Genomic DNA, 23,303 nt, shown 5'->3' on the forward strand with positions numbered 1-23,303 from the left:
CAACCTCTCACTCTCACCTTACTCGGCATCACAATGGAGGACTTCTCAGATATTGCCGCATCTTTGGGCATGGACCCTGGTTCATTGCCCAAAGCCGAACTCATCAAACCCGCAGAGGTACGCGCACTGGCTGCGCCGATGGCGGAAGAAGTCTTGCAGCAATGGGACCTGCTCCGGAAGATTGTGGAGAGACACGAGGCAACCATCCAGAACCGGTGGATAAAGAAGTCCAAATCCAAACGCCGAGGTGTCCTTCTGGCTGCTTGGCCCGGCATGTCTGAGTACCACAGGCCGGACTTTGCTGCTTTCAGGAAGAAAAGGTCTGGCGAGCAAGCTCGTGAAGCCTGTCTGTGGCCGCATATCAACTTGGAAGACCTCAGCAAAACCGAACCCCTTCTTCTACTGATCAACTCTCGCGGCCGGAACACGCCTGATGTATTCGCCATGAATGACGTCGAAGAGTCTAGATTCGGGCAGGTCAGCAGGACCATGGACATGCCCCGTTTTCTCAACTTGTACTCAATGCTGTTCCTCGGAAGATGCACCCCTCAAACTTATGGCACCCTTGTTTCATGGGACGATGAGCCTGATGCTAGCACCTGGAACTTTCGACGTACAGCAGTCCATCCGGGAGAAGGTCTCTGGATCCTGGAATTCCAATCACGCCTTTACCGATTTCTCGTGGACGTCTGCAAGAGCATCCTTCACGACATCTCCCCCGAAGAGCTCACAGACCCAGCAATGACCATCCCGCCTGAGCCACCTTTAGTGACTGGTAATTCCAACGACTCCATCGCTGCATCATTGGCAGTCACTCGGCTTGAAGGTCCTTACCGAGTTCCTGCCCGTCTCGATATTGCTGGCCTCCAGAGCATCATCAAGTCGAAGCTAGCTGAGGCCGAAGATCATATCTGGGCTCTGCGAGAAGACCCCGATTATTTCAGCGTCACGGTGAGAGATTGGAAGGAGCACCGACAAGAGATGATGCTGGACACCAACGGCAAGCCACATCCCATCCATGCTCACGCCCCAGATGTCTTTTGGCAGCGACTCATTGGAAATATCATATCGAGCGCCATGTTTCCTGTGGAGGTGTACAGATCCTTGGCGGAGAAGATCGATCATCTCATCGATCTCAAAGACCGAAAGTATCGCAACAGAAATTTCAAGCCCGATGAGAGTCTTCCTCACGACTACGCGATGGCATTCTGCAAGTTGAAACACTTTCTACAAATGTTTCGACCGGGCCCGATTTCCAACTTGAAGATGGGATGGCCTGCATCACCGCCAATGCGTCCTTGGTTCCGTCGTGTGCCCCCACCAGACCCAACGACTACAATCATCCAGGTCACATCAGTTGGTGATCGCAGCAAAGATGCAACGGTCGCGGAGCTCTTCTGGATTATCGACACTCTCTTTGACGAGAAGCAGTTGTTCCTGACTGGGTTGCCTACGCTCTTGGACGAGCTGGAACGAGTCACGAGGAAAGACAGGGCTGCTTCACAGATGATTTCCGGATGGGTCGCAGCGCAAATTGCAGATCTCTCGGTGCTATCAGAGTGCGAAAGACAACTGGATTTGTTTCAACCATGGGCAGCATCGTTCGAAAGCGACATTGCCGAGAACCAAACAGAAATCGACAGGGACTTCCATGAGTTGGTACGTCGCTTGGTACCCATCAACGACTTGAAGATCAGCCTGGCGACGGCAAGAATGGGCATTCCAGACGGGGATAAGTTTAAGTACCCTGTGGAAAGGAAGAGAAACAAACAGAACATCGATCAGATGCGTGCGGCGGAACGTGCCCTCGATAGCTTCTGGGCCGATATCCAGCAGAGCTTGTGTGGAAGAGACGGCATCTCATCTCGGCTGCGCAACATTCTCCAACGAAGCGTTCAGAGGACCCCAGAATGGGTTGAGACGGCCAAGGCGAAGGCGCCTGCCGCAGCGGGCCAAGACCCAAGTCTAGCTGCGCCGTTTGGCGGTTTGTCGATGCAAGACACGCCGAAGGAAAAGCCCTCACCTCGACCAAAGACCAAGCTGAAGACGAAGGGAGCAGTTCCGGTTGCCGCGACGACCCCTGTCCAAGACCAGGAGCAACCACAGGCAGCAAACAGACCTCTATTCAAGGTGGACAAACGTGCTCTCAAAGTCTTCAACACAATGTTCTTCAACCCCTTGACGTCTTCTTCGCCTGGAGAGATTCCCTGGACGGAGTTCCTCCATGCCATGCAGAGTGTTGGGTTTCACATGGAGAAGCTGTATGGATCGGCGTGGAAGTTTACGCCAACAAAGCTCGATGTTGAGACCAGCATCCAATTCCATGAGCCTCATCCGAGTTCGAAGCTGCCCTTTGTTTTTGCCAGGCGTATTGGCAGACGTCTCAACAGGGAATACGGATTGGAGGGGGATATGTTTGTCTCTTTGTAGTGATTTGCTTGTGTGCGAGCTTAGTGCAAGTTGCCATGCCTGCAGCTCGAACGCCTTTGCTGTGCATTTGGAAGAGTATGGAAAGCTCATGAAAAAGATTACATTGACGTATTTGGGGTGCCTTTGAATCTTGTTTGTACTCCGGGATGAATTGCAAGGCAATAGGCCGGTGAGACGCCTGCCTACACCCGTACTTGACGCGGGAGGTGAGCCCGTTTGCATTCGCCCTTTGATTCTTTCCCATTCGGTCGGTTCTCTCCCGCCGTGTATACGCCGCGGGCTTTTTGACCGTATGCTACCTCCTTCTCACCTCAACTCTCAACCCCTTCCCACCCTCTTCTTGATACCTTAAGGTACGGCCTTTCCTTATCTTCTTCCCAACCTTTAAAGCCCCCTCAACTCGCCAAACATTCTTCCTCGCAACACAACCGCATCTAGATATCACGACCTGCGAAATATCTCAAAATACTCCCCGCAATGCCCACCGAGAGAGACAGCACCCAAGAGTCATCTGCCGATGCCGGCAAGCCCGATTGGACCGCCGTGCAGAGTAAGGTCATGGATGTCGAGATCGTCAAGAACATTCCTCCTACCGAGCCTGCCGAGAATCCATCTCCTCAGCAAGGCAGTCGCCCAGCTCCTCATAGAGCCGACCAATCGACTTCCCTAGTTGTAGCTCCGCGTCCTCACCCAACTGGATCCACCCGTGCTGGCATTGCCACCTACCATGAGGCCGCCATCTATGCCAATCTTCGTCACGGAATCCCGGGCAACCAGTTCGACTTCAATGATGAAGATATACAACCTCTCATCAATCGCTTTGCACCGAGTCAGAAGTGCATGGTGCGACACAACAATGCCTTGACGGCAGTCGAGATCCTTGGACCCCCGCATGCCGTCAGGGCTGCCCAAACGCAATTGTTGGAGCATGTTTCAATGCGCGCCAACTTTGTTGATACATGTGCCGTCCACGGCTTCCGAATCTACTGCTTCCAAGACTCGGTTAGCTCCAGCCGGCCGCAAAGCATTCGTCAGGTCATGGTCTCCCTCTTTCGCTTTTACAGCAAAGATCCCAATGCCGAGAACGACTTTTCGCGAGACCCAATCGATAATCACGAGTGGAGGGAATTCAATGCTGAAGAAAGAAACTGAAAATCTTGAGCTTTCAGAGTGCAAAACTCATCAGGTAAGATTCAATGAATAGGTGCAGGCTGTTGTGGGAGATTTCCCAACGCTAACAGCTTCCTGCGATCATCTAGACAACGCAGAAGAGTCCATTCAGGTCCGCGGCAATCGATATGATCACAGCATGATAATTTCTTGATAATTGGCAGGGCTGGAAGATTTGCGGAAGATTGCAGATTGAGGCAGTGCCTCACATGAGTTGTGGTGAATTTCGATTCCACCCTCTTTGTACCGTCTGAGACAAGTTGTTCGGTGTAGCCATCGAAGAGAATTTGTGCATATGAACCAAAATTATTTCGACACCGCACATTGGGACATGAGTATGATGGTCCAAACGTGATACTGCCGCTTCAGACTCGTCCATTGGAATGTCGCACCGGCATATGGCTTGATCCCACATTGATCGATGTGCAGTCGGCTTGCTCAGGCACTTCGTAATGCCATTCCATATGAAGCCAACGGAGTCAATGACCAGTGTTTGAACATAAACTATAACAACTCCTCAAACAAAAAATTCAACGCAACTTTTGTCGGTCGCCCCCGGCTGACAGAATGGGGCCGTGATCGACCGGCCCGGAAAGCCCCTCTCGGCTCGTTGGCTCGGGCCGTCCGCCAACCCCGCACTCCCGGTGGTGTAGACCGAGGCAAGCCAACAGGGCGTTGGGGAAGCGCCGTCACCCAAAAAGCACCTATTACCCCAAACTCCCAACTTCTCCTCACACAGTCTCATTAGAGCTGCCCCCTTCATCTCAGTCTCTCATCTCACAGCACAAAGGCAGCTGAACCCTCCAGCTTGGTGCTCATAATCTGTCACATTTCTCATTCAGTAACTCCAGCCAAGTGCTGATCTACGTCATGGCCACCGATGAGTTACCGCGTAAGCTCTGGGAGCACCCCGACCCCAAGGGTACGGAGATGTACCAATTCTTGGAATCCGTCAACATCCATTTCGGACTCAAGCTCAAGGTCCTTGCCTCAGACCCCTTATGTCGTGATGCATTCGACTTACACGGTAACAGACGTTCGATGACCTTCACAACTGGACGGTCGCGCACCGCTCCAAATTCTACGGCCATCTCTTCAACTACGCCAACCTCATCTACGAGGGCCGACCAACTTCGGTCGTCGATGAGTCTCTCCCCATAGACGCCATTCCCAAGTGGTTTCCCGGCGTTCGTCTCAATTGGGCCGAGAACATTCTCTACTCCCGCGGCCCTACAGACGCGCCCGATCACCACGGCGTGGTAGGCAAGGAAGATGAGAAGCACGCCGTGACCGAGGTCCGGGAGGGCAACACGGGCGACGTCCGAAATCTCAGCTGGGGCGATTTCCGCAGGGATGCAGGGCGTCTTGCTGCTGCCATGAAGGCGCGGGGGGTCAAGGAGGGCGACCGAATTGTTCTTGTCGGAGCTAACTCTATCGAGACGCTACTGGTCTTTACAGCTGCTACCTGGCTAGGTGCCATCTTTAGCAGTTCATCGACGGATATGGGTGTCAAAGGCATCCTGCAGCGGACCACGCAGGTTGACCCCAAGGTGAGGATGGCGTCTCACTCTGCCTGTTTCCATGCTGACTTTCGTGTAGTTCATCTTCTTTGACGATGCCACGGTATACAACGGCAAAACCGTCGACCTCCGGGAAAAGATGGCCGAGACGGTCTCCGGGATGAAATCATGCCCGTCATTCGCCGGCCTCGTTTCCATCCCCCGTTTCGCCAAACCTTACGACGTCTCATCTATTCCCAAGACGGAGCTATGGGACGACTTCTTTAAGTCCGCAAGCTCTTCTCAGCCCCCGGAATTCGTCCGAATCCCCTTCCACGCCCCCTTTCTCATTTATTACTCCTCAGGTACCACAGGTATCCCAAAGGCGATCGTACACACCGTCGGCGGCGTCATCCTTAACATTGTCAAGGAAGGTCGATTACACGAGTCCATGTCCTCGGAATCAGTATGCCTGCAGTACACCACGACCGGCTGGATCATGTACCTGGCCAACGTCGCGGCTCTGCTCAACGGTGCCCGCGTCGTCATGTACGACGGCTCGCCATTCGTGCCGGATCTTACATCATTCATTCGCATTCTCGGAGAGCAGCGTGTAACAAAGCTTGGCATCAGCCCTAGGTGGATGTTCGAAGTTGCAAAGAACAAGATAAGCCCACGGGAGGTCACTGATTTGAGCGCGCTGCGCATCGTGACAAGCACAGGCATGGTCCTTTCCAATCAGTTATTTGAATGGTTCTACGACGCCGGCTTCCCGAAGCATGTCCACCTGGCCAATATCTCAGGTGGTACCGACATTGTAAGCTACATTCGAAACTTGACACGTTCTTCATATTGACTGAAAAAACAGGCCGGCTGCTTTGGCATGGAAAACCCCTTGACACCTGTGTACGTCGGCGGCACGCAGGGCCCCTCGCTCGGCGTCCCCATTGAAATTTTCGACGCCCAGCTTCCCAACGGTCCCGGCAAACCCGTCCCACACGGGGAGCCAGGCGAACTCGTTGCCACAGCCGCCTTCCCTAACATCCCCTGCTTCCTCTGGGGCGACTCGACCTCCCCCTCCTCGTCAGCGTCTAGCTTCTCTTCCGCATCACCGGGGACGAAATACCACTCCGCCTACTTCGCCCGCTTCGACCACGTCTGGGCCCACGGAGACTTCTGCCAGGTGCACCCGAAGACGGGCAACATTGCGTTCCTCGGCCGCGCAGACGGCGTGCTGAACCCCAGCGGCATTCGATTCGGGAGCGCCGAGATTTACGCCGTCATTGAGCGTAACTTCTCGAACAAGGTGGTGGACAGTCTATGCGTCGGACAGAGGAGACCCAGTGACGACGATGAGAGCGTCATGCTGTTCTTGATGATGCGTCCTGGGGAGAAGTTTGATAAGAAGCTTTTGGGCGAGGTTAAGGATGCGATCAGGAGGGAGCTGACCAAGAGGCATGTGCCGAAATACGTCTTTGAGACGCCTGAGATTCCGGTAAGTACTGAATGCGAATTTCGTGTGCAACATGGATGGAAACTGACGACTGTGCAGACAACAGTGAACCTGAAAAAGGTCGAATTGCCCGTAAAGCAGATCGTTTCCGGCTCACACGTCAAGCCCAGCGGCACCCTCTTGAACCCCCAGAGCTTAGACTTCTACTATCAGTTCGCAAAGGTAGAGGAGGTGCTCGCCGGAAAGGAGAAGTTGTAAGATGTTGTGTTAAACAGAAGGAAAGATGGGTATTATTTTTCTAGACTAGAAAGACCTACTACAGGCGTAGACCTCTCTATAAACTTCCTTTGATCTCCCCGTTTTCGAAATCACGACACTACCTCATACCCTCCCGAACTCAACCTTTTCAGCCGGAACATACTCCGGAAACTTCCCAGCGTGCATTCCGTACCTCCAGACCATATATCCAACCGTACCGGCGACGCTTCCCAGCCCGGCCGCCCCAGCAGCCGCTCTCAGCCCGCCGACTCCCTTGGCTCCCGCCAGCCGCCACGCCCCAAGTGCGACAACCCCCGCCGCGGCACCTCCATACGTCGAGTCGTCCGTCTCCAACTGCCCCGGGTTCTCGAGCAATCTCCACGCGCGGTCGCGCCACTCAATGTCTTCGCGCCCTTGCATCCTCCCTGCGAGGGCCAGGCCCATGAGCCCGAGGCCGACGGCGGAGGCTGTGCCCGTCTTGCGGAGGAGCCGCGGCAGACCTTTCTGCATTGTAGCAGACGCTGCTGCTGCAACTGCTGGTGATGATGCTATGGTAGGGACGGGCTTGGTGGCGCCCCGGAGGCGGGAGTACAGGCTCCCGGCGGACACGGCGCCGAGACCCACTATCGCGCCGGTGGTGTAGCCCCTCGTGAGGACATGGACGCCCAGAATCGTGTGGGAGAGGGGCTGGTCTTCTGCGTAAGCCGTGTGCGGGAAGTAGCGGGACATGATTCCTTCGTAAACGTTCTGGATTAGGATGTGGGAGGAAAGGGAATCTCCAGAAAATGGGACTTTGGTACAATTGTTGGGAGCTTGCTACGATGTCGATTAGAGACTGTAATGTGCAGGGCCCAGCATTGAATCCCCGAATGGCTTGGCGGGCCGCCTCTTTATATGTTATCCCTATCGTGCCACCGACCGACTTCTCCGTAATCAGTTGGTGCCGTTCAGCTCGCTGGGTGCAGTCGGCGGTCGAGACACCAATTCCCCCGAACATGTCAGCCCGGCTTGTTGTCCGCGTCCTAACCCCAGAAAATCCGCGCTAGCGACTCCGAATGCGAACAGCGGGCGTTCGACGGACAAGTTGGAGCAGTTGTACTAATCAGTTAAGCGACGGAGAATACACTAGCATTCGCGTGGGCCAACAGCCGCATCACCTTGCTCCCGCCTTTCACTTGCATCGCGATCCTTGAGTTGTTAAGTTTGTCATTAAGCGTTATCTGTACTGCACACTTTGGGCTCATTTGATGATACACCATGTATGCTCTAATCCTGTAGCAGACGCCGTGTGGTTTCGCGCCATCCAAATAACATTATGGTGGCTTGGGGATGCTTAGTCGTCATCAGTCATCTCCATCATGCTCTCGCCCTTTTCGTCGTCGTCGTCCATCAGCATCGCCCTCGCTCTGCTGAGCTTTGCTTTTCCTTTCGCATCGCGTCTTCTGCCCACTCGCTGTGCTAGGCGATCTCGACCTGCAGCCTTTGCTATATCCAGTTCGTTTTCGAAAGCTTCTAGGTCGTCGCCATCTGCCACGTCGATGATTGACGTTTCTTCTAGAGCCTTGCTAAGGAGCTCCGTAGCGATGCCGTCTTGCGGGTTGATGGCAAGCGCCTCGTGTAATGGAATGACCGCCTTTTCAGGACGGCCTTCTTCGAGGTAGATGAGGCCCTTCGCACAGAAAATGGCTGGGTCCTTGCCTCCCTGGCGTAGAACCTCGTCGAATTCCACGTGGGCCTCTTTCCAAAGGCGCAAACGGCGATATGCATGTGCTAAGTTTGTTCTCGGCGACAGCCATGCTTGAGGGTCCGAATCAATTTCTGCTGCGATCTTGAGGGCTGCTCTGAAGAATTGGACAGCCTCCTGCGGCTTATCCTGGTGGTATTTGACGATGCCCATCTCGTTGAGCAACAGTGGGTCCGTCTTGCATAATCCATATGCCGTCTTTAGGAACTCTTCGGCTAGTGTCATGTTGTTGAGAGCGTGGTTCTGCATGCCGAGGAAGACTTGTGGAAGATGAGTACCCATGAACAACCTCGCAGCTGTTGAGTATGCCGAGATGGCCTGATCATGCTCTCCCTCAGCCGCAAAGGTGTGAGCAAAACCAATCCATGCCGGTCCAAAATGTGCGTCCATCATGCTAGCTTTGCTGAAGTATCGCCTGGCTTCGGCGATTTTGTCAATAGAAAAATAGTATATGCCCACAGCCAGCCAGGAACAAGGCTCTTCTGGGTGGGTATCTGCGAGGTCGTGGGAAATCAGAAATAATGCATTCTTCATCTTGAGTTGGTACAAGCAAGCCAAGTGTAGTGGGTGGATGCTGAAGTTGTACTTGTCATCCTGCAGGATGGAGTCGGTGATGGCGAGAGCGTCGCGGTAACGACATTGTGTGAAGAGCAGGTCGGCTTTGGCGAGCAGTAGATCGGGGTTATCAGCCAGGTGGTAGTGTGTCGACAGCGTGTCGCATGCCGCGGTGAACGCTGAAGGCTCTCTGTATTTGGACAGCCGTGTTGTGTAGAGCATCTTGGTGAATTCTGCGGCTTCCTGTGACGAAGATACATCTCCAGAGACGCTGATGGAATCGAAGTCGAGTGACTCGAGAAACTGCCACTCCTCGTCAGGAGACAGTAGCGAGTTGTTCATGAGCTGCTGGAAGGCCTCAAAGCATTGAACGTCTATCTTGACCGCGTCCTTGTAGCACTCCTTTGCCCGGTCGAAGGCGTTTTGCTTGGCGTAACAAATGCCTCGGAGATAGCACATGGCGGCTTCATATTTCCGGTTTGTGGCCTCTTCCTCTGCGTCTTCGCGAAGCTGTCTGTCTCTGGAGCTGCCCTTCGCATGAGCCCCTATGGCCCTGCCCAAGGGGGCCGTGTTCTGTGCCTTTCGCTTGTTACTCGCATTTGAGATGAGATGGGTCGGGTTTCTGTCGCCGAGTACAGACAATGCCTCCTCGAACCTCGATTGCTTGACTAGGCAGTGTGCAGCCAGGTATCGACAGGAGACGTTGCGGGAAACGAGGTCTTGTTTGGCGAGAAAGGTCTGCGCACGGGTATAATTGCCAGTTGCGAAGTGTACTTGGGCCAACCAAAAGGCGTCCTTCTCGTCATCTGGTGGTAGAGAAAAGTCAGAAAAGCTCGTATGAAAGACGTTGAATTAAGACCAATGGGTCAACATACTAGTCAGGGCCAGCAACTTGTCGCCGATAAAGATGGCGGAGTCGTATTGGGCTTTGTTTAGGGCATCCTGCCTCCATTCCCGAAGGAACTTTTCCATGGTCGCGAGGCAACGCGGTTCAAGCCAGGGGACCCGAAAAGACAATCGGGGTGGCTAATTCGGGAGCATGACCGAGAGACAGCGGCGGAGAGGGGCGGTGGGCTCGGTGAGGTCGACGTTGGACCGTTGGGATGCCGATCAGAGGTGTCGCGACTTGCGGTGGTGAGGTAAGCGCGGTCTGGCGTGTCGTGGACCTGGGCTTTCTTTTCTTTGGATGACGCGCCGGGGATTGGAGGGACCAGGACGTGGATGCACTGTGCACTGTTGCTGCCCAGGGGTGTGGATCCAGTAAATGGCGGGGTAGGCCAACCAGACGACGTTTTTCCCAGGCACACCACGTGGGCGCGAAGTGGTCAAGTACCTGCCTACCTCTTTCTGGTGGCTTTCAATACTGGTGTTTCGAGTTGCACCATGTTCGCCGTTATCCATCAGGCAAACGGTGATCTTATTGCATTGAATATGGCATTCGAGAAAGCGGAGGCCACGCCAAGGTGGGATGAACCGGGTAGCCGAGGTCACCGTGGCTCGGTTTAAAGGTAAGGAACGCAACGGACGCACGCCTGTCGCAATGACTTCTTCTATTCTAGGGCTGGCTGGCTGGCGTGTGCTTAGACACTGAAAATATCCGCAAAGCACCTGCCGCTGCGCCCAACCTCGAGAAAGCTTGAGGTTAGTGTCCCTGATCTGTCAGCCTCCGGCGCCGATGCTGGCGCTCTCTTCAGGCATGGGCTGTATGCAGCATGTCATGACTCTGGGAAGGCATTCGAACCTGCTAGGTAGCTTTTCGTGGTGGTGGCATGTGTTTCAGGCCATGCATCTCGAGTCCCCATCCGACCGTTGGACCTGGCCTCTGACAGACAGCACAACGACTTGGGGCCATCTCAAGTGCTGTTGCAGACGCATCTGACACTTTGGCCGCATAACGACGAGCCGAATGGTCTGATGGATACCTCCCATGTACCGACGGAGTACCTTTTCCATGGGAAAGAGACAGATAAGTGAGTAACTGCACGTAATGGACGGTGTGGATTGACTGCGGCAGCAGCACCCACTACATAATGCCAACAGCAGGACGGAGAAGCTCCAAGCTCGTGTTAGGTAAAAAGTATGCGCATAGGAGGACAGCGCCGGACGCCAATCCGATAAATGCAGATGGCGAAAAATAGACAGCAGACAGCAGACAGTACCTACCTTAAGGCACCCTGAGAAGACCAAGACCCGTCGGGCTTCCAGGTCAAAAAGCTGTGCTGTCGCGCCCAACGCAATGGTTGGCGGGCGGCATGGGCGTCTCCAGCCCCGGGCCCCAGGGGACGGGACTCGCTGTGACCTCACTGTGGTGCGCCGTTCCAGCTTGCCCGCCTCCTCCACCGCGACTTCTGATTGGTCCAAAGGCCAGTGGTGGAGTCATCAGGGGTGAGCCAAGCGAGGCGCTATCGCTCTATCCGCCATCGATAGCAAGGTGACGACTAAGGTCAAGAAAGGATGGACACTGATGCCCCATTATGATTTTTTTTTCTCTTCAAGCTGTTCATTGTTCTCCATCAGTTGATAATTCGCCCTCCTCTTCGTCTCACAAACATCGCTCCAAAACACACACCTTACCGATCTCGCATTTTCCTCCACCGTCTGTAATACCCCCAGAATACTACACCTGCACGAGATACCAACAAACACAACCCGTCATCCATCTTTGCTCCGCCTCTGCCTCGAATACTACCTACCTATCCGTACCCTACCTACACTGACCCGGCCTCTTCCCAATCGAAGCTCGCTCGTTTCTTTCCCACCTTCGAGTCTCCAGTGTTGTCCTCCCGCCGCGAAACTGCCCCTGCAGGCCCTCCTCTCAACCGCCCGCCCGCTCGCCCGCCCGCCGCCGCCGCCATCCCGACCACCATCGCATCCTATTTTCATCCGTCTGTCCCAGCCGCCACAACTGCGACCAGAATTGTAAACCGAGGTGCCGCCGCCCTTGAAGTTTTTGAGGGATCGAATTTCCGATAGAAGTGTTTTTCATCTAGAAAAGTCTTCGAAAGCAGTCCCCATGGATAACAACCTATGGACCCGCCGCACAAAGTAAGTACACGGTACTAGTGCAGTTGCCTCTTTTTTCCCCCTTCACGGTCGACCTCGATATGCACTTTCTATTTTGATGCCACCCCGGTCGCTGCGCTGTGTATATTCCAGATCGCTGACATTGCGACCCGCGTGCAGCTCAGGCAAGCTTTCCCTCTCGACACCGGGCAATGGCAGTCCCGCACCGGGCGGTGACGCCAACCGTAACGGCTCCTTCGCCAAACGATTCGGCGGCGACTCGTCCTCACATGGCGGCAAATCAAATCCCTTCAACAGCGTAACGACCCCCGGCGGCATGGCTTCTCCGACTGCCTCCAACGCCTTCGGCCTGGGCTCCGGCGCTTTCGCTTCCTTCGGGTCTGCGAAGACGCCGAAATCCCCCGGCAACCCTTTCGACATGGCTATGGGCAAGATTGGCGCCAAGGCTGTCGGCGCGTCGTCGCATGATCCCTTGGGTAAGCCGTCCATGGCCTCCATCGCCGAGAATGCGGCGGGGAAGAAGGCGGTGGGCTCGCAACCAGTCTCGACTCGGACATCATCTGAGACCCTTCGCGTCCATCAGCTCAAGTACGAGTGGGTGACGTGGTGTCGCCCGCCCCAGCCAAAGGGCCAGCCGTACCAGGAGTACGCCAAGTCACTGACTCCCATGATCCACTGTAACAGCGTGGAGGAGTTCTGGGTTGGCTATCCGCATCTCAAGCGACCTTCGGAGCTGTCGGTGGGCTGGGAATACCACTTTTTCAAGAGGGGTGTCCGTCCCATCTGGGAGGATGACGAGAACAGGAGCGGTGGCAAGTGGGTGCTGCGCTTGAAGAAGGGCATCGTTGACCGGTACTGGGAGGACACCGTGTTTGCGCTTCTTGGCGAGGCTTTCACCGACTGCAGTGACGAGATTTGTGGAGGTGTGGTTAGCGTCCGCAACGGCGAGGACATCATCAGCATCTGGACGCGCTCGACCGGTGGACGTGTGCTGAGAATTCGGTAAGTGGACCTGCGTCGGCCCCGCTGAATGATGGTCACTAACATAAAAGCAGTGAGACGTGGAAGAGCTACCTTAAGTGCCCTCCCAACACGATTTTCGAGTTCAAGTCCCACGACGAGAGCATCCAGCACAGAGCAGCCATCGAGGAGTCGCGCCGCGAGAAGCAGCACGACAAGCGATCCAACGCCATGAAGCAGTCCAACGAAGAGCAGAAGCAGCCCACTTCCTGAGCCACCAACACACACCTCCCAAGAACCCCGACGCATGCCCTCTCAACCCTCTCCAACGGGCATCATGCTGGGGGAAACGCCGGCACGAGTTCAAATCCTTTCTTGCATTTTTTTCCAAGCCATCTTTGATGTTTATTTGTACACTATCAGATTCCGTTATCCGGGTCTTCATAGCATTCGGGTCGAAAGTCCGACGAAAACAACACCTTGTTGGGATAGGGATACCGAGTGGAGAAGAAGGGACGAGGAGACGAAGAGAAAGCGAGGACAGGTCGAAAGAGGGCATGATGACTGCTGTTCTTTTTTTATCCAACATAGCAGGCTAGGGGGGAACGAAAGTGCTTCTCGAGTTTATTGTCGAACCTCGGAGACGGGGGAAACGATACGATTCAAGGGGCGCAAAAAATGGGCAGCGGTCAACGTTTAGCGGTCACGTTGTTTTATGGATTGCACACAAGCGGTTATTTGTGGGATTGGCTAAACCCATCTTATCATCTTTGGGAGGTGTACACTACTGCTGCCTCGGGCGCAAGCACCGGCATGAGCTGGCTGCGCGGTTCGGAAGGGCCTGGACCGGATAGTCTAAATGACTACGAAATGAGCGTCAAACGATTTTTGGCACTCGCCGTTTTGCTGTGAATGTTCAAGTGTCACAGCAACATACCTACTAATGATACACACCAAGCTCCTTGCGCTGCGGAAAAAGTACAGATTCTAAAAACGCGTACTCTCTCTTCCGCGTTGTTTCTTCATTTTAACTTCATACACAATCTAGTATGGAATCCTACCTACGCTCTGCCCTTGCCCTTTGGCGTCCGCCTCCTCTCCCAAACCTGCAGATACGTCTCGCCGAGGTACAACAGCTCACTCTGCACCTTCTCCACAAACAGATCCTGGCAAGAAACCCACTCGTCGCGGCCCTTGTCCCGCAGCTGCACCTTCCACGTCTTGCGCTCCTCTCCGCTGTCCGCGACGTCCTCCTTCGCGCGGACGGCCTCGTGCACGACGTTGGCTACGAGGTCGTAGATGATGGGCTCGCCGGGTGGCCACTCGCCTGGGTTCGGCTCGACGTACGGGCTGACGTCGAGGCCGTTGGGGTCGAACGTGACGATGGTCGGGTTGCGCTCCGAGACGAACTTGTTCTGGCTGAAGCGCTTGACGTGGAAGACGAGGTAGGGTGGTAAGGGGTGAAGGAGGCGGTAGCGCTTTCGTTGGGCCAGGTGCTCCTGGGCCTGGATGCCGTCGTATTTTGAGAGGATGGTGGTCAGAGGGACCTGAGGGATGATGTTCTTTTCTAGTTCGTCCTGGAAGAGGGGTGCGGCGGGGAGGTCGAGGGTCAGGAACATGAATCGTGTTGATGTTACTGACACTGCCGCGTCCTCGAAGCGCAGTCGGTCACCGGCGTCGGCGCGCGCGGTGATGGCTTGCGATTCGACTTTGAGCTTGCCTTGGAAGATGCGCTGCACGACGGAGCTGCCTGGCTTGGTCTTGGAGCCACCGAGTCCGAGGTGCAGGTTGTTGAGAAACCATGAGAGGAACTCGACGGGGTCTGATTGCGCTGTCAGAGTGAAGCGCTTGCTCGAGAGGAGGGAGATCTCTTGGAGCAGCTCGTGAGGGGAGACATGGGCCTTGAATGCGCGCGGGTTCCAGATCTTGCGGACGAGGATTCCAAAGCGTTTCGCCAGTTCAGAGCGTGATGACAGGTCTTCCAACAGACAGAAATTTCGCAGCGGCGCGACGTGTGACAGCGCTTGCACGATGACGTTGAGGTAGTCGTTCTCCTTCAGGTTGTTCATGCCCACGAACCCAGGGGCGTATTCCTTGCCGGCCAGCGTGAATGACGCGCGCAGCGGCGTGCGGTCGAGCGCGGCGACTTCCTGCTTGGTATACCGCGGGTCCGAGACGAACTTAATGTCGTCGAGAGACTTGGACTTGACTTCGTAGCCCTCGGGTAGGACGTAGACCTTTTGCGTCTGCATGTTGATGAAGACGTGGTGGTTCTCGTCGAGGGCGTGGAAGTAGGCGTGCGACTTGGGTCCGCGACCCTGGTAGTAGCGGCCGCATACGAGGCAAGCATAGACGTTGATGTTGGATAAGCTGACGGAGCAGAGCTTCTCGAAGTCAAAGTCGAGGACGTTGCGGTCTATCGTGTCGAGGTAGAGGTCGTCGTAGCCGTCTGTCGGGGCGGATTGGCGGATGGGGGCTTGTACAGGTGCCTCATCGTCCAGGTCGCTTTCATCGTCACCATCATCTTGCCTCCTTTCCGACTCTGCATTGCCGTTTGTCGGTGTTGCTACCTCCTCCCTCTCTGCGACGTGCCCGTTTTGCTCGATTGAGTCGTTGGATACTAGGGAGTCGACTGTTCTCGAGCGTTTCGAGGCAGGCGAGGCAATGCCTGCGATCTCGTCGAGAGCCTCTTCTGCGTGACGTTTCCTGTAAGACATGCTGCCTTGTGGGGGTATATAAGGGTGTTGGGACTGTGGTTGGCAGTTTTCGCAGGCAGTGTATGTGACGCTGGGATAAGGCGCGGATGGTTCAACGATGCGCCCCCATTGCCTTTGCAGGCTCGAAAAAGTCGCCCGTCTCTCGGGTGATATGTTCACGCCCCACTTTTGCAACCACGCCCAGAGCTTCCGTGTTCCCTACCTCAATGTGCCGAGGTGACAACGGAACTATTCTTCACATTATGAAAACCTCTTTCAACTGATATCAAGACCTCCTTATGAGAATGAATGGCTTCGTATTGGCATCAGCTCAGAGATCCGTTCCCACATGCATGCCGTCGACTTGGGCCGCAAGAGCATTTGAGTGGCGCATGCAGACGTTGTGGTCGCTGGTCCAATTACATGGAGGAGTTCAAGATGCAGCAGGAGCGCAGCCTGATTTATACTAAGCCGGAATAATACGATAGGCGCCCTCATTCTAGAGCCTGCCTATTTCCTCATCCCGGGCATCTCTTGAGAGCATTTCACTTTGCTCCCCTCGCAGCGTGAGGCGGATTCATGACATCTCGAAGCAACTGACGCCGATCGAAAATGGCGAGCCCACGGCCAAGTCGCCGCGAAGACTTCACCGTGGCGCTGATTTGTGCCCTCCCTATCGAATTTGATGCTGTCGCGCTAGCTTTTGACGAAACTTGGCCAGGAAACCAGTTCGGCAAAGCACCTGGCGACCACAACTCTTACACTCTGGGTCGAATAGGCAGTCAAAATGCCGTGCTCGTTCTGCTGCATAAGATGGGCAAGACGAGCGCATCAAGTGCAACGACCAGCCTTCGACATAGTTTTCCATTCGTCAACCTAGCCTTCCTTTGCGGCATTTGCGGTGGAGTGCCCAATCCGTGCCCCGAAGTCGAGATTCTACTGGGCGACGTGATCATCAGCGAGAACGTCGTCCAGTACGACTACGGCCGCCAATATCCCTCGAAATTTGCCCATAAAAACACTGCCAGTGATGTTTTAGGGATGCCAATCAAGGAAATACGATCGTTTCTTGCTCGCCTGAAGACGGATTTCGGTCGCGATGAATTACGCAATCAAATTCCTAACACGATAGAACATATCCAACGAAACGCTGTGGTGAATGGGCACTGGTCAAAATACATTCGTCCCAGCATCGATGCAGATGTTCTTTTCCAAACGGACTACCTTCACAGACACCAATACGAGGCAAATTGCAGTTGTTCCGAGGATATCATTTGCGACGAAGCAATTAATGCGTCCTGCATAGATCTACAATGCGATGAGGACTTTCAAGTGCCAAGAAGGCGTCTCAACAGTCGATATCAAAAAAATAGCAAACGAGAGGCTATTGTTAACACTTCGAATTCACCGCCGCCACAGGTATTCGTCGGTACTGTGGGCTCGGGAGATACCGTAATGAAGTCCGGAGAACATCGAGACATGATGGCGCAGCAGCACGGTATCATTGCGTTCGAGATGGAAGGCGCCGGCGTATGGGACGAGATTCCCTGCATAATCGTCAAGTCAGTCTGCGACTATGCCGACAGTCACAAGAACAAAAACTGGCAGGGCTTCGCAGCTGTGGCGGCTGCTTCCGCAACCAAGGCCGTTCTCAACATGTACAACTTCGCTACATCACCAACAAACACAACAGCCACGACACATGTCTCTCGCACCATAGAGACACCACCTCCAGCATGTGAGTAGCTGAGTGACTCTATAGGAAATTCTACTGATGGTTTGGCAGTTATTGTCCCCTACAATGAGAACCCAGATTTTGTTGGCCGCTCAGAAGTCCTCGAACGGGTGAAAGATCTTTTTGGTCACAGCGATACTTACCATCGCCCTGGCAGAAAGCCGCGCTCCAGAGTGGCACTACATGGTCTCGGTGGAGTCGGGTACACAATCCTCCCGTTCATCTTCACATCTATATGCTAAGTGCTGCAGGAAAACACAAGTCGCTTTGGCCTACTGTTACTGGTTCAAAGAGAGTTTCCAAGATGCTTCCGTCTTTTGGATCCATGCGAGTAACGTCGAAAGGTTCCAGAAGGCGTTCAGCGATATTGCTCGAGAATGCGAAATTCCTGGGCACAAGAACAAAGAGGTTGACATCTTCTTACTTGTCAAGGGATGGCTGGAGAACAAGCGGCGAGGTCGATGGCTCCTCGTATTCGATAATGCCGACGACACGGAGGTCTTCTTCCCCACAAACTCCACCGCCGAAGCCGATCGTCGAACAACCAGCTTAGGGCATTCTATACCCGAATGTTCGCACGGATCGGTCCTGATCACCACGAGAAACAAGCAGGCAGGGCTGAAGCTTACTCGAGGAAAGCTGCCCGTTGAAATCCAAAGGATGACCGAGACTGAAACTACTCAGCTATTGCGCACACTATTAGAAGATGAAAGGGTGATGCCTGCAGAAGCGTCGCTTCTATCGTCACGTCTTGAGCATTTACCCCTGGCTCTTGCACAGGCAGCATCTTATATACTTGCGAACTCGATATCTATCAAGGCCTACGTCGGGCTCCTGGACAAGAGCGACTCCAGTATAATTGAGCGCCTGAGCGAGCCATTTGAGGCAGTCGGGCGAGACACCAAGACACCGCATGCATTGACAGCCACCTGGGCCATCTCTTTCAAGCACATTGAGCATCAGAAACCTATGGCTAGCAAAGTGCTCTATTTGATGAGCTTCTTTGACCGTCAAGCTATACCGAAGCAGTTCATCTGGGATTTCTGCTATGAAACACTACGGAAAGCGTCGCATTTGGACAATGACCCAGAGCTGGGGGAAGATTCCGAAACTGATCTTCAAATCAACACTGATCTGGAAGTCACCCAAGCCCTGGGGGTTCTCCAGGCATTTTCCTTCATCTCCAAGGCTGGTGACGACTTGTTCGACATGCACAGACTAGTGCAACTTGTCACTCGAAAACAGCTTGCTGACAGGGGCTCAATGTCTGAATTTGCGACAAAAGCTCTTCAAATGGTGCAAAGAGTGTTTCCAGATGGAAGTCACGAAAACCGAGTGGCATGTCTTCAACTGCTACCGCATGCCCTCGCTGTTTTAGAGCATGCGGAAATTACTAGAGAGAAGCCACTCAAAGAGGACGCCTGGCTTTCACGCGATGTCGGTGAATATTTTGGTTATCGAGGGCAATACCAAACATCGAAATCGCTTCAGCTCCGTTCCACAACCTTGTACAGCAAAGTTTTTGGACCAGAGGACAGACGGACAGCAGCAGCTATGGACAGATTATCGGGTCTTTATATTGACACGGGTCAAGAAGAAGAAGGGCTTGAAATAGCATTGAAGGTGCTGGAAGTTGACCAAAGACTTCGGCCAGAAGACATAGGTGCAATTTTGAGTCGCAAAAGGCTAGTAGCGTTTGCTCTTACTTGTTTAGGACGCTACGATGAGGCAGAACCGCTTTGCTTGGAGGTTTTTTCAAAAACAAAAGAGATACTGGGGGAAGAGCATCGTAAAACGCTACGAGCTATGGACTTAGTTGTGGACGTATATTCTTCTAGAGATCGACTGAAAGAGGCACAACAGCTGTGCGAAACACTTGCAGAGCTCTCGAAAAGGGTAAGGGGTGTGGAGCACCCTTCCACCTTGATGCGTACAACAAAACTTGCAAGGATATATATAGAGCAAAAACAACACGTCCTGGCTGAGCGACTACTCTTAGAGATTTTGGAGGCTCGAATTAGGATATTCGGAGAGAATCATCCCACCACTATAACTACCTTCGAAGACCTTTCTCGGATATATCACGAAACGGGTCGCGTTGAAGAGGAGGTAAAAATGGATCGACGGATGTCAGAAGCTGAAAGAGCTGTTTTAAATATGTAAGATGGGGTTCAATCCATCTTCCCAGACATTAGGTTATACATCTACTTCTCAGTTTAGTCAAATCATTGTATATGAGTATGCTGGCACGGTTATTCGGTCGGCTAGAGCTACATAGAAATGATGTGAACTAGGGTCCTCTTAGTAGTCGTTAGGTTCGGTTTGACTCACAAGAAGGCCAAATTGTACCAGCTAGTAGAATCCCTCTTCGGATACAAGTTATTACTATTATTTTAAGTTACCTAAAATAATGTCTAGGAGGCCCGACGAAGGAACATCTAAGGGTTCATTTGCCATTCGGGTTTGACCGGAGCATTTATAAGTAATTTATACGACGCACTAGCTTAAAGACATATAGTAGCATCATCTCAAATCCCATCAAACTCGTTCGTTCGTGTGAATTGTATGTACGCACAAGAAACAGTTCTTTCTAGTGTTCTGCTGTGCCAGTATTACTACAACTGATCAGGATGCCATGATGGTATCTCTTTCTACATCCATGGCGTCGTCCATGGCAACATCCTCTATCGCGGGCGCGAGACTGTCCATCTCCCGCAGGTTATATTCCACCAGATAACTCTCGTCCACAAGCTCGTCCATCCTTCTGTAGTGTCGCTCAGTGTATACCTTGAGGGCATTGAGCACCTCCTTCAAGCTCTTCTGTCCGCGGGCCCCCTTTACTGACAAGTTAGAGAACTTGGACGCAGGGTAGCTGCGCACCAAAGCCCATAGGATGCGCTGGGCAACAGCAGCTGTTCTGGCATTCGTGTTCCAGTCACGCAACCTCAGGAGAAGGGTAAAGATCTGCTCGTCGGAGAGAGTAGCAAGGACCTTGTCGACCGCCTTCAGACCACAGAGGCTGCCCTGCTCGGGGGTGGCAGAGTTGACAACAGAAGTGAACAGGCTCAGCAGGCGACCGGGGTGGTTAAGCTGGAGGGCAAGAACAATAGCATCACGGTAAGAACCGGCGTGGATGTGGTTCTCAAGCTCTTGCTCCTGCTCAACCAGCTTCTGAGCGGCTTCCGTAGCGGCAGCCTGGGACTCAGCAGTGGTGTCCTTCCAGAAAGTGACGATGGAGTCACCGTCACCAGAGACAATTGTGTTGTCACTGGAGTTGACGGCCAGGGCCCAGATACGGTCCTCGTGGTTGTCAAGCGTTGCCTCGGCTTCGCCAGAGTTGGCATCCCAGACCTTGACCAGGCCGTCGCTACCCGCACTGGCGAACTGGAGCTGTTTCTTACCCTTGCCCTCGAGCTTTGGCATGTTCAGCCAGACGACCTTCAAAACACTGTTGGAGTGACCCTCAAATGTCCTGATGCAGGTGTAGTTGGTCAAACTCCAGAGCTTCACCGTCTTGTCGGCACTACCCGTCAAGACAACACCCTTTCCAGCAACCTGACCCTCGTCTCCCTGAATGGCGGGGCACTGGGCAGGGGCAAACTTGATTGACCACACACCTCTGCGGTGGCCGCGCAGAATACCCTGGACTTCGCCCTCAGCCACGGACCAGATCTTGACCATCTTATCCTGAGATGAAGAGGCAAAGAGTTGACCGGAAGGATGGACATCCATGGCGTTGATATCCTTGTCGTGCGCCTTTCTGGTGAAGACAGCACGGCCTCCCTTCTTCCCTTGCTGAGCTTCCCTCGGAATATCCCACTTCTTCACAGTCTGATCTTGAGAGCCAGTCAAGAGGAATGGCGGGGGATGGCTAAGGGGATCCTTGAACTGTGCTGATGACACCTGTGGGGGCTGCTTGGGCAGAGCAACTGCACCAATTGACTCGGTGTGACCCGTGAAGGTAGCATAACATGTGAAAGAGTTGTTCTCGGGGTCGATGCGCCAGAGACGAGCAGTGTTGTCCTTCGCACCCGTTGCAACCCAGTATCCGGACCAGTCAACGTCCAAGGAGACGATAATGTCATCGTGGCCCTTCAGTAACGCCAAATCTTGACCAAAATACGTCGAGTTCTCTGTGGTAGCGTTGGCGTCGGAGTCCTTGACGGAGACGATGCGGATATCTTCGGCATTTGTAGCGAGGGCGAGGAGCGAGCGGTCGGGGAGTAGGTAAGTAAGATCGATAATCGAGTCGTGAGTGCCTGAAATACGCCTAAATGGCTCGAGCAGAGAGCCCTCAACATCGTCCTTCTTGGGCACCTTGTAGAGTGCGAGCGTGTGGTCCACTTGCACGCAAAGTACGAAAGGAAGCTCGGGGTGAGAGACAGCGCTCACGATGCCCTCCGCCTCAGCCTTCGCAGGCTGCTCCTTTGTCAACTCGCGTCCGGTGTCAGTATCCCAGATACGGAGGCAGCCCTTGGCGCCCGCGGAGTAGGTCAGACGACCGCCGTCAACGAAACCAACAGCCTCAATAAGCTCCAAGCAAGGCACGATCTTCCGGATCTTCCAAGACCTCGCATCCCACCAGATGATCGTCTTGTCTCTGCCTGCCGACACGATGGCGTTCTGTTCGGGGGAGTAGTCCAGGCCTTGGACGTTGGACACGTGGGAGTCGAGGTTCGCAACAGCGGCGCGTTTGTGGAGATCCCAGACGCGAACCTTTCCATCCTGGCTACCGGACACCAACCGCCAATTTGTCGTCGTAGAGTTATCGTCCTGCTCCTCGACCTGCTTCGACTTCTTTCCCTTCTTGCCAACCTTCTCTACTTCAAGATCGTTCGAACGAGCGGCAACCTCGAAAAAGTGAAGAGCGGAAATGAGAACACTTGGACCGCGGAAAGTGTGGGTAACGTAGCCTCCGACAATGTCCCAGACCTTAATCGCTCCATCCGTTCCTCCTGTCGCAAGAAGGGTGCTTGTTCGGTCGACAGCGAGAACGACGACAGGGGTGCCGTGTGGCTTGAGGGATCTCGTCAACTTCGCTTCGATCGTTCCGTCTTCGGTGGTCTTCAGAGCGTAAATCTTCATGGACAAAGATCGGGAGCAGATGATGAGGTGAGACCCGGAGGGCGTCACTAGATTCAGCGTTAGAGGTTGCTCAATGATGCTGGTATGCATACGTACAGGTCAAAGTCGAGATTTGTTCGCCATCCTAGAAGCGCATGGTCAGCATCGCGTCAATTGAGTGCGGTCTGGGGCGCATACGCCTTCGATCTTTGCAAGATGCTTTCCGTTAGAGGGGTTGGTCAAGATCACGTCCTCCCCAAGGGGCGTGGCCAAAATCTTGGCGCCATTGTCCAATGCAACAGAGCCTCCGGTGAAGATAGGTCGAATGACCTTTTCCGGTTCGAAAGTGGTCTTGAACGGTTGTTTGCTCGCCATGATGTTGGTTGTAGAAGCAACACGATCAATCGCGATAAGCATTTCCCGGGCGAAAAGTCCAGAAATTTTTCTTTCTGTCGGCGGGATGCGCTTATCGATAGTGTTATCTAATCCGAGCCCCACTTCGTGCTCCAGGAGCTACCCCCGGCACCATTCGACAGCGGCAGCGACAGCTGCTTCACTGAAGCACATCCCGGCGCATTCTCTCAAACGCATTCATTGCTGCTGACATCTGAAAAGCAGCCACAGGGCCACTTTTTGCCCCCAAGTTGACAGGCTGGCAACGGTCTTACCAGCGACTTTGAAGCAGCGACAGTGAGACGACCAACTCAAGTCAACC

At 53.9% G+C, this 23,303-nt stretch overlaps 9 protein-coding genes across 9 annotated transcripts; 5 read left to right on the plus strand and 4 right to left on the minus strand.

Annotated features, from left to right (window-relative positions):
* Window positions 1-33: 33 nt before the first annotated feature.
* On the plus strand, window positions 34-2,430 carry CGCS363_v005336 (uncharacterized protein; the record flags this gene model as incomplete). The annotated part of the gene is made up of 1 exon (XM_036637185.1): window positions 34-2,430. One exon carries the CDS (start codon window positions 34-36, stop codon window positions 2,428-2,430), a length of 2,397 nt encoding a protein of 798 aa, XP_036497093.1.
* A 477-nt stretch (window positions 2,431-2,907) lies between these two features.
* On the plus strand, window positions 2,908-3,582 carry CGCS363_v005337 (uncharacterized protein; the record flags this gene model as incomplete). Its single annotated transcript, XM_036637186.1, has 1 exon — window positions 2,908-3,582. One exon carries the CDS (start codon window positions 2,908-2,910, stop codon window positions 3,580-3,582), a length of 675 nt encoding a protein of 224 aa, XP_036497092.1.
* Window positions 3,583-4,470: 888 nt separating this feature from the next.
* On the plus strand, window positions 4,471-6,810 carry AACS (Acetoacetyl-CoA synthetase; the record flags this gene model as incomplete). The annotated part of the gene is made up of 5 exons (XM_036637187.1): window positions 4,471-4,581; window positions 4,635-5,150; window positions 5,200-5,916; window positions 5,968-6,594; window positions 6,652-6,810. 5 exons carry the CDS (start codon window positions 4,471-4,473, stop codon window positions 6,808-6,810), a joined length of 2,130 nt encoding a protein of 709 aa, XP_036497975.1.
* A 123-nt stretch (window positions 6,811-6,933) lies between these two features.
* CGCS363_v005339 (uncharacterized protein) lies at window positions 6,934-7,539 on the minus strand (the record flags this gene model as incomplete). The annotated part of the gene is made up of 1 exon (XM_036637188.1): window positions 6,934-7,539. One exon carries the CDS (start codon window positions 7,537-7,539, stop codon window positions 6,934-6,936), a length of 606 nt encoding a protein of 201 aa, XP_036497974.1.
* Window positions 7,540-8,143: 604 nt separating this feature from the next.
* Window positions 8,144-10,081, minus strand: cut9 (Anaphase-promoting complex subunit cut9; the record flags this gene model as incomplete). Its single annotated transcript, XM_036637189.1, has 2 exons — window positions 8,144-9,915; window positions 9,985-10,081. The coding sequence occupies 2 exons, from the start codon at window positions 10,079-10,081 to the stop codon at window positions 8,144-8,146; spliced, it is 1,869 nt and encodes a 622-aa protein (XP_036497206.1).
* A 2,041-nt stretch (window positions 10,082-12,122) lies between these two features.
* Window positions 12,123-13,366, plus strand: Eif4e2 (Eukaryotic translation initiation factor 4E type 2; the record flags this gene model as incomplete). Its single annotated transcript, XM_036637190.1, has 3 exons — window positions 12,123-12,154; window positions 12,293-13,135; window positions 13,189-13,366. The coding sequence occupies 3 exons, from the start codon at window positions 12,123-12,125 to the stop codon at window positions 13,364-13,366; spliced, it is 1,053 nt and encodes a 350-aa protein (XP_036497207.1).
* Window positions 13,367-14,154: 788 nt separating this feature from the next.
* Window positions 14,155-15,810, minus strand: ubp10 (putative mRNA-splicing protein ubp10; the record flags this gene model as incomplete). The annotated part of the gene is made up of 1 exon (XM_036637191.1): window positions 14,155-15,810. One exon carries the CDS (start codon window positions 15,808-15,810, stop codon window positions 14,155-14,157), a length of 1,656 nt encoding a protein of 551 aa, XP_036498633.1.
* Window positions 15,811-17,271: 1,461 nt separating this feature from the next.
* Window positions 17,272-18,902, plus strand: CGCS363_v005343 (uncharacterized protein; the record flags this gene model as incomplete). Its single annotated transcript, XM_036637192.1, has 4 exons — window positions 17,272-17,527; window positions 17,576-17,726; window positions 17,776-18,745; window positions 18,810-18,902. The coding sequence occupies 4 exons, from the start codon at window positions 17,272-17,274 to the stop codon at window positions 18,900-18,902; spliced, it is 1,470 nt and encodes a 489-aa protein (XP_036498635.1).
* Window positions 18,903-20,149: 1,247 nt separating this feature from the next.
* On the minus strand, window positions 20,150-22,963 carry utp13 (putative U3 small nucleolar RNA-associated protein 13; the record flags this gene model as incomplete). Its single annotated transcript, XM_036637193.1, has 3 exons — window positions 20,150-22,656; window positions 22,706-22,733; window positions 22,787-22,963. 3 exons carry the CDS (start codon window positions 22,961-22,963, stop codon window positions 20,150-20,152), a joined length of 2,712 nt encoding a protein of 903 aa, XP_036498640.1.
* Window positions 22,964-23,303: the final 340 nt, after the last annotated feature.

The sequence above is a fragment of the Colletotrichum siamense genome (genome assembly GCF_013390195.1).
Source record: "Colletotrichum siamense strain Cg363 chromosome Unknown KSG_Cg363_contig03, whole genome shotgun sequence".
NCBI classification, from domain to species: domain Eukaryota; kingdom Fungi; phylum Ascomycota; class Sordariomycetes; order Glomerellales; family Glomerellaceae; genus Colletotrichum; species Colletotrichum siamense.